At 50.0% G+C, this 18,093-nt stretch overlaps 7 protein-coding genes across 7 annotated transcripts, besides 21 other annotated features; all 7 read left to right on the top strand.

Annotated features, from left to right (window-relative positions):
* Positions 1-9,976: part of a sequence feature (heterozygous, Esmeraldo-like haplotype) that runs on past the window's edge.
* On the top strand, positions 89-1,804 carry Tc00.1047053509979.100 (hypothetical protein, conserved; the record flags this gene model as incomplete). The annotated part of the gene is made up of 1 exon (XM_815694.1): positions 89-1,804. One exon carries the CDS (start codon positions 89-91, stop codon positions 1,802-1,804), a length of 1,716 nt encoding a protein of 571 aa, XP_820787.1.
* Positions 1,382-1,488: a sequence feature (CT-rich).
* On the top strand, positions 2,284-2,667 carry Tc00.1047053509979.95 (60S ribosomal protein L35, putative; the record flags this gene model as incomplete). The annotated part of the gene is made up of 1 exon (XM_815708.1): positions 2,284-2,667. The coding sequence occupies one exon, from the start codon at positions 2,284-2,286 to the stop codon at positions 2,665-2,667; it is 384 nt and encodes a 127-aa protein (XP_820801.1).
* Positions 2,892-2,917: a sequence feature (AT_rich).
* On the top strand, positions 2,970-3,353 carry Tc00.1047053509979.90 (60S ribosomal protein L35, putative; the record flags this gene model as incomplete). Its single annotated transcript, XM_815693.1, has 1 exon — positions 2,970-3,353. One exon carries the CDS (start codon positions 2,970-2,972, stop codon positions 3,351-3,353), a length of 384 nt encoding a protein of 127 aa, XP_820786.1.
* Positions 3,593-4,417, top strand: Tc00.1047053509979.70 (hypothetical protein, conserved; the record flags this gene model as incomplete). Its single annotated transcript, XM_815692.1, has 1 exon — positions 3,593-4,417. One exon carries the CDS (start codon positions 3,593-3,595, stop codon positions 4,415-4,417), a length of 825 nt encoding a protein of 274 aa, XP_820785.1.
* Positions 4,661-4,683: a microsatellite.
* Positions 4,717-4,833: a sequence feature (T-rich).
* Positions 4,873-6,756, top strand: Tc00.1047053509979.60 (sec1 family transport protein, putative; the record flags this gene model as incomplete). Its single annotated transcript, XM_815691.1, has 1 exon — positions 4,873-6,756. One exon carries the CDS (start codon positions 4,873-4,875, stop codon positions 6,754-6,756), a length of 1,884 nt encoding a protein of 627 aa, XP_820784.1.
* Tc00.1047053509979.51 (zinc carboxypeptidase, putative) lies at positions 6,783-7,361 on the top strand (the record flags this gene model as incomplete). Its single annotated transcript, XM_815709.1, has 1 exon — positions 6,783-7,361. The coding sequence occupies one exon, from the start codon at positions 6,783-6,785 to the stop codon at positions 7,359-7,361; it is 579 nt and encodes a 192-aa protein (XP_820802.1).
* Positions 6,968-7,005: a microsatellite.
* Positions 7,320-7,356: a microsatellite.
* Positions 7,782-7,806: a microsatellite.
* Positions 7,908-7,972: a sequence feature (A-rich).
* Positions 8,085-8,129: a microsatellite.
* Positions 8,195-8,230: a sequence feature (AT_rich).
* Positions 8,537-8,580: a sequence feature (A-rich).
* Positions 8,581-8,602: a microsatellite.
* Tc00.1047053509979.40 (hypothetical protein, conserved) lies at positions 8,642-17,569 on the top strand (the record flags this gene model as incomplete). Its single annotated transcript, XM_815690.1, has 1 exon — positions 8,642-17,569. One exon carries the CDS (start codon positions 8,642-8,644, stop codon positions 17,567-17,569), a length of 8,928 nt encoding a protein of 2,975 aa, XP_820783.1.
* Positions 9,670-9,721: a sequence feature (CT-rich).
* Positions 9,977-13,631: a sequence feature (haploid, Esmeraldo-like haplotype).
* Positions 13,632-13,670: a sequence feature (haploid, non-Esmeraldo-like haplotype).
* Positions 13,671-18,093: part of a sequence feature (areas merged during assembly that could not be assigned to a particular haplotype. This can correspond to areas where the two haplotypes were merged or to regions with more than two copies in the genome that were merged during assembly.) that runs on past the window's edge.
* Positions 14,731-14,755: a microsatellite.
* Positions 17,577-17,600: a microsatellite.
* Positions 17,640-17,724: a sequence feature (A-rich).
* Positions 17,791-17,813: a microsatellite.

The raw sequence follows: 18,093 nt of genomic DNA, 5'->3' as shown, positions 1-18,093 counted from the left end.
AAACAACAAAAACAACAAGAGGGAGAGACGGTTTATTCTCTCGGTCAGTTAGCTTGGAGGTATTTAAAAGATTTTCTCTTTCTTCACGATGGCGGGTCGCACCATAACGTCGATGTGCACTGTCGAGGATGAGTCTCCGGCACCTTTGTTTGTTGGTCGAGAAGACGGCTCCATTGAACTTTACGGTTCCACCGATGCTGCCTGTTTCGGCAAGCCATCGTTGATACTCTACGGCCACACCAAAGCCGTCACAGCCATGTTTGCCCCATCTACTGACGAGGTTTTTTCGTGCTCAATGGATGGCACACTTCGTCACTGGTCCACAGAGAAGGAACCGGAGGAAATGAAGCACTGCTTAAATGTGTCAAGGGTGGGAACCCCGCTGCGGTGCCTCATGATGCATGAGGGTGTTCTTTATACCGGTGGCAATGATGGATGTCTGTATGCTATTGAAGGGTCGCGGCGGTCCTCCTGGCCAGGGCACAAGGATGTCCTCTCTTGTATTACCGTTGTAGCAGAGGACTCTCAATATGTTATTACTGGCAGCTACGATAATCAGATTCGCGTCTGGGACACAAAGTTGGCCAAAACCATCCGATTACTTGTTGGTCACCAGAACCACGTTAAATGCCTGCGTGTTATTGGGGCAGGGGAATTACTCCTCTCGTTTGGGCGCGATCTCACGATTAAAATATGGAGGCTGCCGGAATTTGGAGATGAGGAAGAGGAGGACGTGGCACCTTCTTCACCCGACAATATCCGCCAAGCGACTGTCTCTTTCAGGGAACCAACGGACACCACGCCAATGCCTGATCGTCCCGCCGCCACAGCAACAGATGGCGGGGAGGAATCAGGAGAGGTGCCCGTGAAAGCATCGTCCAACCCTGAAGTGAGTCCCGGGTCTGCGGATGAATCAGTGAACAAGCACTACCGTGCGGCTGTGCAAGGTGCAACGGCGGTGAAATCTGCTATCAAAACACGTCCTCAGCCACCAATGCGACAGCTGCGGTGTGTGGGCACGATTGAAATTCCAGAGGCGCCTCACGTTGTGGCCGCCACAAGTAACGAAGCGTCTTATTGTCATATTGGCACTTCTGATGGGTATGTGGTAGGTGTGAATGTGCGTGCGCTCTCGCGGTCTGTGCTGCAGTTTCTTTCACGCAATGCGGCCGAGGTGCGGGCGGATACACGTGGAACGCGTCTGACACTTCGTTTGTCGATAAGATCCATTAAGAAACGGTGCAGAAATGCTATTCAAAAAAAACAACTGGAGCTGCTGCGAGCGGCGAAGCATGAACGAGCCAAAAAGAAGGCAGAGGAGCGAAAGGAACGCGCTGCCGCACGTGCGGCCGAACGTGAGGCGAGGGCCGCCAAACGTGCCGAGGAGGAAGACGACGACGAGGAGGAGGAGGAGGATGAGGAGCAGGATATGGAGGAAGAGGAAGAGGAAGAGAACGATGGTGACGAGGAGCAAGAAGAAGAAGAGGACCCTCTCGCTCTATTAGATGATGCGCAGCGTGAGGAGCTTGCGGCCTTCCGAAAGCAACAAGAAAAGGAACGTGATGAAGAGATTGAATCTTTGCGCAAAGCGGCGGAGGAAAGAAATAAAGTGGTTGGCAAAATAGGCTCTGCCACGTACGACACCACTCGCGATCGGTTTTTTTTCCTGAGTTTCACAAGCTACAAGAAGATTGGTAGCGACGCGGTGCTGGGGTTGGTGGCACTGCCAGGTGGGACATGTTGCGCCGCCCAGTCAGACCGCATCAAATCCGCAGACACCACACCTGGCATCACATACTTGTAGAGGGCGCATGCAATTGTATCGCAGATGTATACGCATTTATATGCACGAACGACGCCATGCTTTTGCGCGTGGCGGGAATGCAATGTAAAGAAAACAAAACAGGAACTAAAGACGAAATCTGAAACTTGTATAAATGAGGAAGGCGCGTCTACTCCTTCGTACCGGCTGGGGGTGGGTGGTTGAGTGGAGGAACGAGGGAAAAATGGACTTGGCATGTATGTATTCGACATGTTGTTTTTGATTTAGTTATTTATTATATATATGTACTGTTGAATAATTGTGAGAGGATCGAAGCAGATATCTCGACGACGGGGGTTATTTATTGGTGTGTTTTAGCGGGATTATTGTGGCATATTTATGTGCTGTGGTATTCTTGTAATAGTTATTGTGAATGTTTTCCCTTATTTTTATTTTTATTTGTTCCCCCCTTTTCTGTTATGAAGGTTTTTGCGTGAATTTAAGGCACACGGTCCTCAGCGATGTCGCACCACGTCAAGATCCGCGATCTGCGCGATAAGAGCAAGGATGAGCTGTTGAAGCAGCTCATGGAGTTTAAGAAGGAGCTCTCGCAGCTTCGTGTGGCGCAGCAGCTGAACAGCGCGGGTACCCGCCTTGGACGCATCCGTCTGATTCGCAAGAGCATTGCCCGCATTCTGACGGTGCTGAACCGGAACCAGCGCGAGAGCCTCCGCAAGGTCTACGCAGGCAGGAGGCTGCGCCTGGCAATGCCCAAGGCTCTTCGCCCGAAGTTGACCCGTCGCCGTCGTCTTGCGCTGAAGGACAATGAGAAGAACCGTAAGACTCGCCGTCAGCTTCGTATGGCCCGAAAGTTCCCCAGGCGTGTCTACGCTGTGAAGCTTTAGGCGACATATGCTCATATATGTGTGTTTGTGGGCATGTTGCTTGGCTTTTGTGGGATGGTGCGGGATGCGTGTTATTTTTTTTTTTTGTGTGTGCCACCGCATTACCATTTCTTTTTTGTTGCTTTCTTGATTTAAATGTCATTTTTACAAAAAAGCTGCTGGCATTGGCATTAAATGAACAACAACCGATGTGTTTGCTCTACATGTTTTTACCTTGTGGCATCAATTATTATTATTTTTTTATTATTTTCTTCTCTTCTGTTTCTTTTTCCTTCTTCCTATTGATTCAATGGTCCTCAGCGATGTCGCACCACGTCAAGATCCGCGATCTGCGCGATAAGAGCAAGGATGAGCTGTTGAAGCAGCTCATGGAGTTTAAGAAGGAGCTCTCGCAGCTTCGTGTGGCGCAGCAGCTGAACAGCGCGGGTACCCGCCTTGGACGCATCCGTCTGATTCGCAAGAGCATTGCCCGCATTCTGACGGTGCTGAACCGGAACCAGCGCGAGAGCCTCCGCAAGGTCTACGCAGGCAGGAGGCTGCGCCTGGCAATGCCCAAGGCTCTTCGCCCGAAGTTGACCCGTCGCCGTCGTCTTGCGCTGAAGGACAATGAGAAGAACCGCAAGACTCGCCGTCAGCTTCGTATGGCCCGAAAGTTCCCCAGGCGTGTCTACGCTGTGAAGCTTTAGGCGACATTTCAGTTTTGTTGTTTACTGATTTTTAAAGTAAGTTTGACCTTTTTTTTTTGTGTGCCACCGCATTACCATTTCTTTTGCTTTTGTTTTTCACGGCGATAGCTTTCCTTTCACGTGGGTTTAGTTGTTGAGTGTGAAATGAATGGTTCTACTCATGCTTTTGCACTGTTGTTTCTCCTTTTTCTATTTTACTCTCTTTTTTTGTGGACGAAGTGTGTGTGTGTGTGTGTGGGATGGAGCTCCTTGCGGGGGTGAATAACGACATTGTGTCCTGCATCACCCGCATCATAAAGCGGCACGCTGCGCAGGTGCGTGCTTTGCGGGAGGAGGAAATTGCCATCAACGCCCGTGCGGAACAATTGGAGCACCTGACAGAACTTCTGATGGGCGGTGAAATTTCTCCCTCTTTACATGAATTTTCGTTAAATGCGCCGCAGCCCGAGGAGGAGAACAAGTGGGTGGACGAGGAGGTGCTGGCCGACACGCCTTCTGCACCGCAGTTAGTGACCGTGGATGGTTCCGAACAAAAGGCACGGATGGAGGGATCACCGCTGCCAGCCTCTCAGGCGAGCTCGCAGGATATGTCCTCCGTAGAGCCACTACGAGAGGCGGAGGGTGAAAAACGGAGTTCTACCACACCATCACCCATGCGACGTGAGTTGGATGAGTTCTTTCCCATTGCTGCATCCAAGCGCCCACGACAAGCATGTGTGACGGAAGGTTCTTGTCGTCGCCGAAGTCGTGCTGAGGTGCGTAAAAATGATGCAGGCGCTGAAGTCATCATTACTGCCACGGACATCCTGGCGACCATACCGTGTATTTCCTCGAGTGCGACGCCAACAGCCACGACGGTAGATGCGGTTTTACATGAAGAAAAACCCCGTGGTTATGTGCGCAGCCACCGCCGACGTCAAGACGATTATGCAGCGGATGCCGCAATGTACGTGAGGGGCCATGAAGGTGTTCAGGTGGCGTGTACACCATCCGTGTACTGGGAGATTGCATTTCCAAAGGGACTTCATGCTCATGCTTCTGCCTGCAAAGATCAGGGGGAGTAATGACTGAGGTTTTAGGGAAAAGGGAGCAAACAAACAAAGACAACATGAAAATGGGACAAACAACTGTTCGTGTCTTTGAGGGGCTTCTCTATTTTCTTTCACGGAGAGAAACATGACGTGCAACAGAGGATACAAAGAAGATAAAAAATGGATTTCTTTTGTTTATTTTATTTTATTTTGTTGTTCTCCCACCGGCCGCGGGGGAGACGAAAGGGAAGCCACGGTGTGATACACGCTTGCCTCTTTTTTTTTCTTTTTTTTTTTTTCCCCCTGTCTCCTTCTACACATCCGCAAGGGAAAAAAGCAAGAACAATAAAAGAAACAATAAAAGAAACTAACAAACAAACAAGTAGGAAAAAAAAAAAAAAGGGAGGAAAACAAACATAAAGACGAAAACAAAACAACAAAAACAAGAAGTACTTGAAACAACGGGACATTTCAGCGGTGAGAGAGTAATGTTAGGGCAGAAGAAGCATTTCTTACGCCAGCGGCAAAAGGAAGTAATACGGGCGATGATTGCCTCAGCCGTCCCACTGACGCAGGCAGGAGGACCGTCCGTGGTATCGCGGGCCAATGGAGGGGAAGTCACTGAGCTCACGGTATGGCGTCTTCTCATATATGACGACATTGGGCGTGACGTTATTGCCCCTCTGCTAAGGGTTGGGGACCTGCGAGAGTTGGGGATCACGCTGCATATGCACATTAACTCCAAACGCGATCCCGTACCCGGCGCCCCTGCCATTTATTTTTGCTCTCCTACTGAAGAGAATATTCGCACCATTGCTAGTGATGCGGTGAATGAGCTTTACGAGTGGGTTTACGTTAACTTCAGCTCTCAGATAACACGACGTGGATTGGAGATGCTTGCGGAGAACCTTAATCGGGGCAAACTCCAAAGTATTCAGCATATCCATGTGTTTGACCGAACACTTAATTACGTCGCGTTGGAGGATGATCTTTTTGTATTGATGCAGGAAGACTCTCTGGTGACATTAAACAGTCGTCATGTGAGGGATGATGAAGTGGAGGCACATTTAAATGCCATTGTATTAGGCGTATCTCACGTTCTTCTGTCTCAACAGGTCCTTCCCGTTATTGCGCATAGTAAAACTGGAGCAGCTGAAGAAGTCGCGCGACGGCTGTCTGTTTGTCTTAATGATCATATTAATGAACGCACGCTGGTACCGGCTGCTTCCACGGTGCTTTCTCGACCTCTGTTGCTTATTGTTGATCGTTCCAGTGATCTTGCAACGGTGCTGCATCATCCTTTTTCATATCGTGGGCTGTTGGTAGAATTGGGGGACATGCATCTCAATAAGGTCTGTGTGCGTGAGGAGGATGGGAAGGAGTCTGCCTTTGAGATTGACCCTGACAGAGACGAGTTTTATGAGGCAAACGCCATTCAGGACTTCAGTGCAGTTGGGGGAAATATTGAGGCAGCATTGAGGCAGTATCGTGAGGAGTACGCGGCTCTTTCAGAGACCGCATGCGCTGGAGAGGATGATACGGATGCCAACGCCATGTCAAGACTCTTGGCAAGCGCTCCAAAGCTTGGGGAGAAGAAGCGAATGTTAGATGCTCACACTAAAATGGCCTACAGCTTTTTGCACCACATTCGCAAGAGTCATCTCGACCGGTTTCACGGTGTTGAATTGGGAATCATTAAACGTGAAGGTCTTGACAAGGAGGAGTTTGAAAAACTTCTCTTAACAGGCTTAGGTACTGTTGAGGACCGTCAAAGGCTGTACCTGATTGCATACTTGCTAGACACAGAGGGGGAGTATGAGTCGCTGCTGCAAAGATGCGCTTCGGCATTTGAAGAAACGCCCTTTCCTGCCCTGGCGTACATCAAGCACCTACGAAATTGGTCGTTGAATGCGGTAAGTTCTACCACGGAAGAGTCAAGTGCTGCGCAGGGCTTTGCTTGGGGTTTGGCCCAGACGTTAGCCAAAAACATTGCCAACACGCTTGGTGCCAACGCAAAGTCGGAGTTGCCGCTTACGAAACTTGTGGATGCGCTCTTGCAGGATCCGACGGCATCCCCGAAAGGTGGCACCGCTGCCCGAACCATGGGTGGGGGCAGTACGCTTCGCGCAAAACTTCTGGAGACTGTCGTTGGGTACGACCCACGGACAAAGAAACCACTTGATTTGGCGGATACACACTTTTCGCAGGTGATTGTTTTTACCATCGGCGGTGGCTGCGTCGCGGAGTACGATGACCTCAAAACGTGGGAGGCCGCGCACCCACGAAACGTGGTGAGTTACGGGTGCACTGCTTTGCTGACCGGCAATAAGGCTCTTCGTCAACTCTCTCTGCTAGGCGAAGGGACAACATGAGTCCAGCCCATCCAAAGCGAGGCTCGATGAATGTGAACGATGATGATGATGATGATGGCCGCTTTGTTCTTGAGGAGAAAGGGGAAGAAAATGGGGGGAGGGGGGAATTGTCCATTGCAGGTTGCTTTTTTGCTGCTGTTGACGATGATGATGATGGCTCATTTGACGTCAGGGGAATTTGTACACTTCATCTTTGCCTGTGTGTTGGGACTTTTCTCTTTTTTTTTTTTTTTTCTTGTTTTTTCTTTTGTAGTTTTTTTACTTGCATTTCTATCACTGATCGCTTTCGCCTTCTGGGCATTTGTGCGTTTGCGTCAAATTTATTTGTTCTTCGTCCCTCTTTTTTTGCATTCGAAATTTCAGCGGTTTGGCTTTTTTCCTTCTTTTATTATTATTGTGTGTGTCTGCCTGCTTTTCTGGCGGCGATGGCCCTGACGACTTCTTACCCCTCTTCATGGCTGTGGGAAGTGAGGGGGGCAACATACGCCGGCACATACATGTGCACAAAGAAGGGGAAACGGTGCGGTGCGGTTGTGATGGACCGTCACGAGCGTCTTTCATCCGTGGTGTTGTTGGTCGTGGTGGTGGTGGTGGTGGTGGGATGAACGCAACATTTGTGACTCCGCGTCCCGTATTTTTTTGTTGTTGCGCCGGACTTTTTTATTTTTCTCCTTTTTAACTCCAACGGTGTCTGGGAGAAGTTGCAAGGACTTGTAACCGAACCACGCGCCTATAATGTGATGGTTGCCGCGGCGGGGATGGAAAGACGCCTCAGTGAGGCTTTTTTTTTTTTGTGTTGTTGTTTTTGTTGGCGGCAGGAGGAAAATGTGACGCCATTGATTTCATGGCGCGTCGTCGCTCTTTTCTGCGTCCGCGTTTGCGTTTGTGGGACGCCACGACGTTGGCACCGTGCGTGAGTCATTTTTTCCTCAGCGATAGGGGGGAAAAGGGGAAAAGGGAGGTGCTCTGGTGTGATTTTATGTAAACAGAGGAGCGTGTGTGTGTGTGCCAGTGAATTGACGCTGTTTTTTTTTTTTTTTTTTCTTTTTTCTCTCTCTCTCTCATCCTTTTTTGATGCTCAGGCTTCCGTCCACGTGTGCAGGTTTTGTGAGCGGAACCCAACGGAGGATTACATCGTCCCGTGCGGCGTGTTTTTTTTTTTTTTTTTTGTTGCATTTCATTTTCTTTCTTTTTTCTCTTTTTTTCTTCTTTATTTACACACACACGCACACATGTTCCCTGCGGGCGTCAAGGAACCCAAAAAAAAGGGGGTAAAAAAAAAAAAAAGGGAAGGGGGGGAGAGACAAAACCAACAACAAACAGGACGTAAAAAAAAAAAAAAAAAGAAAAGAAAAAAAAAAAAAAAGAAAAAACTCTCTGTGAATATTCTTTTCTTTTCTCCTTTTTGTTTTGCGGCAGTGTTTTTTTTTGGCTGAGGAAATATATATACATATATATATATTTTAAATATTTTGACTTTTGTGCGTGCGTCTCTCCGACGAGGGACGAGTCAATTCGATTCAGCGGCGCTCGGCAACTGCAGTGGTTGAGTGGTGAGGGGCGAGGAGACGTGCGAGGGGGAAGTTAGGAATACAAAAGAACAGCAAAACAAACCAGCAACACACACACAAACACACAAGAAAAAACAACAAAAAAAGGGGTTGCTGGTGGAACAAAGAAATCGGTGGGAACAAAAGCAAAACGAAAGAGTCTTTCGCACAGGAGGAAGTACGCGTCAGTAAAAGTGTGGGGAGGAAAAGAAATAGGGGTCAAGAAGGCGTTTTTTTTTTTTTTTTGTTTTCCCTCTTGTTTTCTCTTTTCTCTGTGGTGGTGGTGGTGGTGGTGGGGGCGAGTGCCAATTCCGCCTGTGTCTCTTGTGCCGCACATGCTTGCAGAACAGTTGTCTCTGGAGGGGGTGGGGCGCCCGCAGCAGGGCCACCGCCGTCACAAGTTTACCGCCGTGGAGGAGATGGATTGCCCCATCGGCGACATCATGAGTGTGCCGCTTGATCGCCTCTGTCAATTGGCATGGCCTTTGCTGTGCTGCAGGGAGGGTGAGAATTTAGGCAAACCTTTCAGGGTGCCACCCTTCTCTCAGACAGACGCTGACGACGCACAGCTTGCCCGTGTCATTGTCGCCACTGCCACCGAAACCATTCGCTTTTTTCGGATGCAGTTGTGGTGGGGTCAGTTATCGTGCCACACGTTGCGTACGGCGCTTTTTCAGAAGGCCTTGCATGCCATGTTGACCACGAGTGCTGTTATTCCTTCTGGCCAGTCGGCAGATTCCTTGTCGCCTGCTGCCTCTGCGTTGGCTCCACAGAATTTGGCAACCGAAGAGAGGGCACCACTTGGGGGTGTTGAGGCGACGGGCCTGAAGTCTCATCGTGGATCATTCGATGGCTCCTCAACGGATGAGGTTTCCCCTGGTAAAGCTCGCATATACGTCGATAAACGAAGGGTTGCGCCCATGGACTGGGTTCTTCCGTATCTTAGTGGTCAGGAGGATGAGAGGTGGTTGTCAGAGAGGGTGCGGGAGATGGTGGATATGACGTTTTTACCGCACAACGAATACCAAAAGCAACTTGTCTCAAATGCAGCTTATGTATCCGTGCATGCACAACACCACAAGCGTGGTGCCCAGGTATTTCTTTTTATTTTGCGAGAGGTGTTGGAGCGTTGGAACGCCGCAACGGAGACCACTGGAGAGTTTGGTATATTTGCTTTTGGTGTCCTGCTGCCCATTATTGATATTGTCCGCTGTACAAAGTTCAACAACACCGATATGGTGACTGTGGGAAAATTGCTCGAAACGGTGCGATTCCCATCCCGTGGGCGTGGTCTCAGTAGTGAGTCTCTTTCCAAGGCCACATTTGTCACGAGGTATAATCTTTCATTGGGGGAGAGTATGATGGAGAAGGATGTGGACGAGAATGAGGATGAGGAACAGGAGGAGGAGGAGGAGACAGGCGGCCGATCGCCACAGCCGCACACGTCTCTGCCGCCGCTATTGACAAGGTGGGGAATGCTCCTGGGCGATCAAATGTTACGAGAGCGAACACACAAGGCGGATTATGGGCATAATGCCATTGCGTCCACGATGGTAACCGATATGTTTCTAATGGCTCCATTGGCCCGAAAAGTGAGCGTATACGTTCGTCGGGCTTCCTATTGCGAGGGCGTGCAGCTGGTGTTGCTTCCAAGAGCCTCCATCGCTGCCCCCTGCGCCACTGGTAGCGCTGCTGCTGGTGATGGTCCTGCTGGTGCTATGGAGGAGAGGGAGGCGGAGGTCACTGAAAACGACGATGTACAGCCCATAAAACCTGTTTGGTTTGAACCACTTGATGGCGAAACACACGAACTTATTGGCGGTTGCGATGCCATGCTGCGATACAAGCGGAGTTCGGAAGGTTCTGCACATCCTCGTTTACAGGCAGAAGTTCGAGTAGAAACAAGTCTTGAGGTGGATGGAAGATGGGTCGTTGAACTGTGGAACGCGTTGAGTGGCACCCAATTGCTAGTGGCGGAATCTCTTTTACAGAGGGTGCGAAACGGATTTACGTCAGGTGACGGTCGCATGCGGGAGGAGTCCTTGGTACTGTTCCGTAATGGGCTGCTTTCTCAGCCGCGGACGAACGCATTACCGACGTTTGTGATGGAACTTTTGACGCTGGATGAGGACATTTTACGAAGGCGTGTAACGTGTCGCCAAAGCGATGCACGAGGTGTGCGGGCGGCGCTTAGCCTGATTGGCATGTTTCTTGCCAACCATGAAGTCGATCAATTGTCCTGGGAGTCACGCATATGGCAAGATGCTGTGAAACGCGTTAGTCTTGCGAGTAGTTCTTTGGGGAGAAATCCGGGCGCCACTGAACTGGCCACGTTTGTTCTTGAACACGTCGCGCCGTGTCATTTATCAATGCCGCAGATTGTGGAGGGGACCATTGCTTTTTTAACATCTAACATTTCGGTGGGTGAGGTGCGGACTATGTTGTCGACCCAACGTGCACGGGCAGAACTTTGTGTTCTTGCGCTCTCCCTCTTACTACGCGCAAAAGAGAATTTCGTGCCAAAGGGTATGTTTTATTTGGTCTCTTTATTGCAGGATTTTATGGTGTGTGAGGGGACTCACTACCTGTCGCACTTTCAGGGCTGCGGGGAATCCTTGGAAGAGGAAATTCGTGAGTTGGTGCATCGATTACTGACGAGTGTATTCGGGGCACTTCATCGTATCATGTCGCTGCCGGAGGGGGAACGGGAGAGGCACGGACCGCATCGTTTTTTATGGGATGCGGATGACTTTGGCCCTTTTGCTCTCGTCACTCTGTCACTACTCGCATCTCCGCTGGATGCACGGGATATTGACTTTGTTTGGCGTAAAATTGCCAGTCAGGTGGAGGGACTTCTTCCTAATTTTACCGACCTTAGCCGGTCTGCTTCGTTTAAAGTGAGCGAGAGGGAGGAGGGCAGCATGTTGGAGGCACTCCGAGCCCTTGTAAACGACTCCATTGCAGATCACAGCAACAGCGGTGCTACTGGCCATGCGGATCAGCCGTTTATTGGGATGACGATGACCGGTGCCAGTGAGCGTGGGATTGGCGTGTGGGTGCCGACTGGACGGGACCGTTTTTGTTCAACCGTCGTCCCGCTTTACACACCCGGGTCACAGGTGTCAACATCCCACATATTTTCTGCGTCATCATCGACGTCGGTGCCATTGGTGAACGGTTCCCCGCTTTCCCCCTCAACTTTTTGCGTGGCAGAGGTGGAGCTATTGAGTATGCCATCACGCGACCTCATTGTCGCATTGACGACGAAGCAGCCAAGTGGGCTTACTGCATACAGTATGAAGGATGACCCAAATGGGTTTTACTTTTTTCCAAACGAAGGGACATTGCATCACAACGGCTCCCAAGTTTCATTGCCGCCAATTTTTCAAGGTGATGCACTTGCCTTTTCTTTTTCCTTCAAGCCGAAGACATCTACACGGGTGTTGAGGATACTTTTAAATGGCATTCGAATATTGGAATTTCCGGCACCAAGACATCAACTTTTTCTTGTTGCAGGCGTGACGGATGTCTCAACTCTGCGCAGTTCCAGTTTTCGTGTCTGCTTCCGACCCTACAAGGGGATGTCTCTTGGGGCCTCGACGGTGGTTTGCGGCAACAATGATGCGGTTGTTAATGCGTTGCCGACACGTCACAGCATTTCAGTGTTTGCGACAAATGTTTTCTTTTATCTCATATCATTTTGCGCAAGACGTGTGACGCAATTCCGTCGTCAGGGCGGTGCTGCGAGCGCTTCGTTGCAGGCGGCTTGTCCGGCCAATTCAGGTGCTCGAACATTTGTCCCACACACGGAGGAAGTCTGGCGAGGATTTGTGGATGATTGCTGTAACCCATTGAGGCAGAATGTGGAAAGCCTGATCGAATCCATCAAGCGCCTCCCGCCCTTGTCGCAGATCAATGATGCCACGGAACGTGTTAAGCGGAATGCCGCGTCGTTCGTCTATCACCGTTTCCTAATGGATTATATTACAATGATACGCACCGCCATTCGGTGCTCATCGTCCCCTGTAGAAATGTTGTCAACGCTGTCAAGGGTGGTTTGCTGCGAAGATGTTGGCGAACGGGAGAGGTGTGCGGCACTGACGATTGCCTGCTCGATATTATGTGATCCGCATCGTGGGATTGGCCTTGGCACCTACAACCCGCTTCAGTTGTGGGATTGCTGCCGATCCCTTTCACGACACGTGACAGAGTTGGCATACAATCCGGTCTTTACTGTGAAGAGTGCCGCGGCGGAACTCACCGTGTTTTCTGGTGGCCGACGCCTTAAGTCCGTGTCGGCATCCCACAGCACCTCGCGTGCGATGCGGAATACGACTTCTTTTGCCTCGCAGGGCATTCCATTGGACGGTTCGTTGGGTGAGGTGGTGACTTTTTCCGTTCGTCTTCAACGGGGTTTTGCCTGTGACACACTGGGTCGATTCTACTACGTTGGCCTGGCGTGTCCATATCCGATGTCTTCGGTGACGACCCTGTCAAGTTATCCTGGTGACTGGCAGAGCATCGTATACACGTATGCCATTACGGATTACTTTACCGACGTTTCATCTCCCTCGGCGCGGTCGGAGTTACCACGTCATGCGAAAAATTGGATGTCTAATGAGGAAAACATTATCTTTGGATCTGGCGATGTTATCACGGTGATTGTGCATACAAAATTGCGTTGCATTTCGTTTGAACGCAATGGATTGTCACTTGGGACTCTTTACACGAATATCCCGTCCATGGTGAAAGTTCTTTTTCCATTTGTCGAACTCTTTAATAAGGACGCGTCGGCCCTTTTTTTATATACTCCCCGAGAAATTGGCATTCGTGCCCGTTTTGCGATGCGTGCCATGTTATATCATTGGGGAACGGAGCTTATACCGCGACTGAACGAGATGCTGAAGGCAAATGATGTTGTGGCACTGCAAGTTCTTGGCGCGGATGGAGATGAGATGTGTTTTTGGTACCGAAATCCTCCACGCGGTGAGTTAAAGGGGTCTCGTGTGGTACGGCTTGTACGGCAGCTAGGATCCAACGCAGAGGTGGTTGTGGAGGGAACCACGAAGAGTATGATGGTGCTGGCAGCGGCGTTGGAGCCCAATTATAATGTGGTCATTAGTAATGACTTGCCCGCCACAATGGTTTTGGATGAACTTATGCGTATTGTTTCTACCTCCATTAGTTTTACTACGAATTCGGAAGGATGCGACGGTGTACACATTCGACCAACCAAGATGTTTCTTTGCGCTCTTCGACTGCTGTCGGAGATGGAGTTGATGCCTTTGTTTTCATACGATGTGGAGGCGCTTCGGGCTTTGTTGATTCAGCTTATACGTGTTTTGGGGGTACCGGATGCCATTTCTTCTGAGGGGCAGTATATTTTATTGGAGGCTTGGAATGAGTTGATGTTACTCCCTGACGATGATGAGCTTTGGATTTCTATTCCCCACGACGCGGAAACCAACGACGTTGCGATGGAACGAGACCACGACATGGATAATAATGAGACCGAAGGAGGGATATATGATATATGTTTGCGTTGCCCCACCTGCGACAAGGAGTGGGGCAACTGCACATCGGAAACACATGTCACCCCATACAGTCCTTGTTTTACCCTGCATTGCGTGTTGCAGCGCTTGGGTGTGCCATCGCCATTTACGGGTTTTATATGTGAGTGGTATCTTCCCAAAATGCATTTTTGCGTGACAATTCGCATGGGTCCTCATGGAGAAATAGAGGGTGAGGGTGAGGAGCCGCGTGGTATTTTTACGTTCTCCGCAAAATATGTTTCCAATCAAATTATACGAGGAAGTTGTGCGTACAAGTGCGCCGAAAACTTCACCACCCGTTCTCAGATGGATGAGGAGTGGGCGTGTGAATTATGTACATTCATCAATTTGGCTGATTCCACTCGGTGTGCCATGTGTACAACCGCTCGTCCTGGCGCGACGTGGACATGCCTCCTGTGCGGCTACGCTTTTAATTCGAAAAACAATAACATTTGCACAACCTGTGGACATCAACGCATGGGCGCCACAGAGACGGACTCCAGAGTTGAGAAGAAACTGGCGTATTGTGAGGGCTGCGGTGAGCATCGGGAATACACCACATTTGATGATTTTGTTTGCCACTTTTACTGTGAGCATTGCCAACGCGCCTCCCGGTGGCTGCCGGAGGAGAAATACACCGGTCTCATTGAGGCAACACTTGTAGGTGCCGGCGACACGATGGATTGGGTGATTATTTTAGGTGACAACATCACTGTGTACTCAAGTTTGAAAAACGATACTTATTCACTGGAAGCGATGAAACAGGCTGCGGAGTTGGCGTCGCCAGGTGCAAGTGATCTTTCGCGGTACGTCCCGCCGCTTGTGCAGGTCCGTACGACTGGAACGGACGCATCAAACTCCTCATCGGCCTTGCAGCAGCAGCAGCAGCAGCAGCAGGAACAAGAACACGCACAAGAACAAGAACAAGAACAAGAACAAGGACGCGAACATTCCCGTGGAGTGGTTTCTGCTGTCCTTTTCTTTTGCAGTTGCATTGTTTGCCGTTGGGGGCCAGATCTTGCCCCGGAGCAACTTGCAAACATGGATTTGTTGCGACGGCTTCGTGTTTTGGATGACAGTTGGTTGACTGGACTTGAGAAGATCCCGAGTGAGGCTGCACGTGGAATTTTTTCTTTTTCCCTGCGTGTTTTGCTTGCGGGCACGAGCAGTGAGCAGGTGATCCGATCCCTTTCTTCTATTTCTCGTGTTCTGATGAACAGCCACCCCACTCTACAAACGCAGCGACATTACTTGCTTTATGCTCTTTGCGTGAATGCTATGAGAGGTAGCGGCGATCGTGCTGTGCGGGAGGCTTGCTACGCCGCGCTCAATGCGTTAATAGAGGAGTCATCTGGACAGCGACTGAATGCAAATTCTCTCCGCGATGTGGTAGCGATCACCCCTGTTGTGGCGGAGCAGCAACGACTTATGGTGCACGCATCGCTTCGGGGTGTGGATGTGTCTAGCGGGACAAATGTGATTTCTACCAGTTGGTTGATTGAGGCTGTGGAACGGATGGAACGACGGGAGAGACTTCCCGCCATTTTTGATGAACCATCGCCGGATATCTTTCCCTATCTTGTAGAGCTGCCAGACACACGGATGGGGGAAGGCGGTGAGCTCATTGTGGGACAGGTGCGTGGTAGTGTTGGGGTCTTTGCAAGCAAAGGCGGTCGGTACTACTATGAGTTGGTGATCCCAGCCAACTTTAGTAATGATCGAAGCAAGACGATTATAATGGGGTGGGGTACGATGCAGCATGAGGTACTTAGTAGTGGACAACATGTTGGAAGTGATATTCATTCATGGGGGTTTAACTGCCAAGATCGACTGCGGGTACTTACGGGTGAGCAGGCGATTTCTACTCCACGCCCAATTGTTGGCAGTGATGTCATTGGAGCGCTGCTGGATCTTGATGCGATGATGATGTGCTGGAGTGTGAATGGTGAGCAACTTATGTGGGTTGCCGTCTCGACGCAGGGAAAGGGGGAAGCGATATATCCATTTGTCAGCGCCTCTGTTGAGCCACTTGGAGTTGTGGTGCGACTTGGCCATACACAATTTAAACCCGATGGGTATGAAGACTTCAGTCCCTTTTCTCATGAAATGGCACGACGGGAAAGTCACGTCAAGCCGCAGTCGTATGAGTTCTACGCGCAACTATGTAGTCTCGGCAATGACATTGTCAATTGCGGCTTCACATTGGATTCTTTACTGGATACAAGCGCATGGTTTGATCGTGCCCAGGAAGTGATCACGCAGTACCCGCTTCTCTGTGAGGAGATGGCGGAAGACACGCTGGAGGGGCTGCGGCCTTACTTTCAACACCTGCGCTCCATCAACTCTTTGGCTATCAGTGTGGCAAAGAGCCATGACATTCTGCGGAACTCCCCTTATTTAATGCGACGATATCAAAAGACACGCCAATTGTTGTTTTTTAGTGCACGTTGGGCAATTGTAGAGCGACAAATTGAGCGCCGACTAATTCGCAGCAAATTGAGGCACCATCGCGAGGTTTTGATTGATCTCAACCGCGCCAAGGCGATGGCGCAGAGCAGTGAAAGTCTGGATTTTATGACACGATTTGAAGGTTCCATAACCGGGCAGCTTTTTCGTCAGACAAGGGATGCTGACATCTATCTAGATGCCGTTATGTTTGTTATTAGTCTGGCGGGGGAGGTGGCAGACGATGCGGGGGGCGTGACACGCTCTGTGGTGACAATGATGTGCGATGAGTTAAATTACCGTGAAGAGGACGACGGCCGTCGTGTGGATCCGCTGCTGCCCTTTTTTCGACTGACAGGCCACACGACAATGGCGGGGGTGGTGCCAAACATGGACTTTTACCGAGAGAACCCTGAGCATCGTCTCCTGTTTGTAGAAGTCTTTACATGGCTCGGAAAGTTAATTGGCAATGCGACGATGAGTGGGTACTTAATGTTCTCCTTCACGTTCCCGCGTCTGTTGTGGAAGTTTCTCACCTTCGACAATCTCACCATTGAGGATTATCATGCGGATATTGATGACACCGTACGTGGGGCTTTGAATGATGATGAATTTATTCTTAACGACGAATTTTTCTACTCGATCCCTGGAATTGAGTGGAGCGGCGAAAGTGTGACTGACACCATGGGGATGGTGCGCTCCACCCGCGGGTATCCTGTCGTGACACCCACGCGTAGCACCGCGGATATGGCCAGTATTTTTCCCACCGATGGGCATGAGGAGAGCGTTACTGTGGCGCAACGTCGAAAGGAGGCGGAGCGGGCGCTGCTTCATCAGTACGATGAATTGCTTCTCGCTATGCTTTCTGGCATCACGTTTGTTTTGCCAGCCTCTTCACTGCAGCTCATCCGCTGGGACGATTTGCAACAACGCGTGTGTGGAAACTCCTGCGCCACGGCGGAGGATGTCATCTCCTCCCTGGACCTTTCCCTTCTGTCAGAGGAGCTCTGCCATATGCTGAAGGAGGTTGTGCATGCCTGGCCACAACAGAGGCGTTCGCAGTTTTTGCTCTTTTGTAGCGGGCAGCGGCGTATTCCATTACCAGAAAAGGTGCAGGTTGCATGTGGCGATGACCCCATTGCGATTCCAACGGCCCACACCTGCTCACCCATCTCGTTGCTGCTACACCCGTACCCTTCCGTCGCCGTTTTGCGCGAGAAGTTGGAGGTTTGTTTGCGGCATGTTTATGAATTTGGATTTGCATGAGAGAAAATTTTTTTTTTTTTTTTTTTTTTTTACGATTTGCCTCATTACGTATTGTTGTTATTTTTCCAAATTTTTTTTTTATTATCACCCTTTTTTTTTTTCTTCTGTTTTTCTGTTCTTGTGTGTGTGTGCTTCTTTTTTTTTTTTTTGTTTCTGCGACTTCAGCGCCCATGCACCCGCCGCTGCTGGCAGTGCGTGTGACGGTGGTGGTGGTGAGCCGATGTCTGTCTGTCTGTCTGTCTGTGGGATGTGTGCGACGGGCATCGCTTTTTTTTCCCTTTTATTATTATTTAATTGTGAATTGTTATTTCTCCTTTGATGTGTGGCTGCCGCTGCGATGTTTTTTTTTTTTTTTCCTACTTTTTTTTTCTGATGATGGCGTGGCGAATACTTCTTTTTTCTCTTTTTTCTTTTTTTTTGCCCCATTCTACTTTGCGTTGGGGTGTGGGAGGGAGGAGAAAGCGAGAGAGAGGAAGAAACAGGCATACGCATACAGGCAGGCAGGCAGGCGGGTATACGTGGGC

This window comes from Trypanosoma cruzi, genomic scaffold (genome assembly GCF_000209065.1).
Source record: "Trypanosoma cruzi strain CL Brener 1047053516561 genomic scaffold, whole genome shotgun sequence".
Taxonomy (NCBI): Eukaryota; Euglenozoa; class Kinetoplastea; order Trypanosomatida; family Trypanosomatidae; genus Trypanosoma; species Trypanosoma cruzi.
Note: the sequence above shows the minus strand (reverse complement) of the source record. Positions and strands in the feature narration are given on the sequence as shown.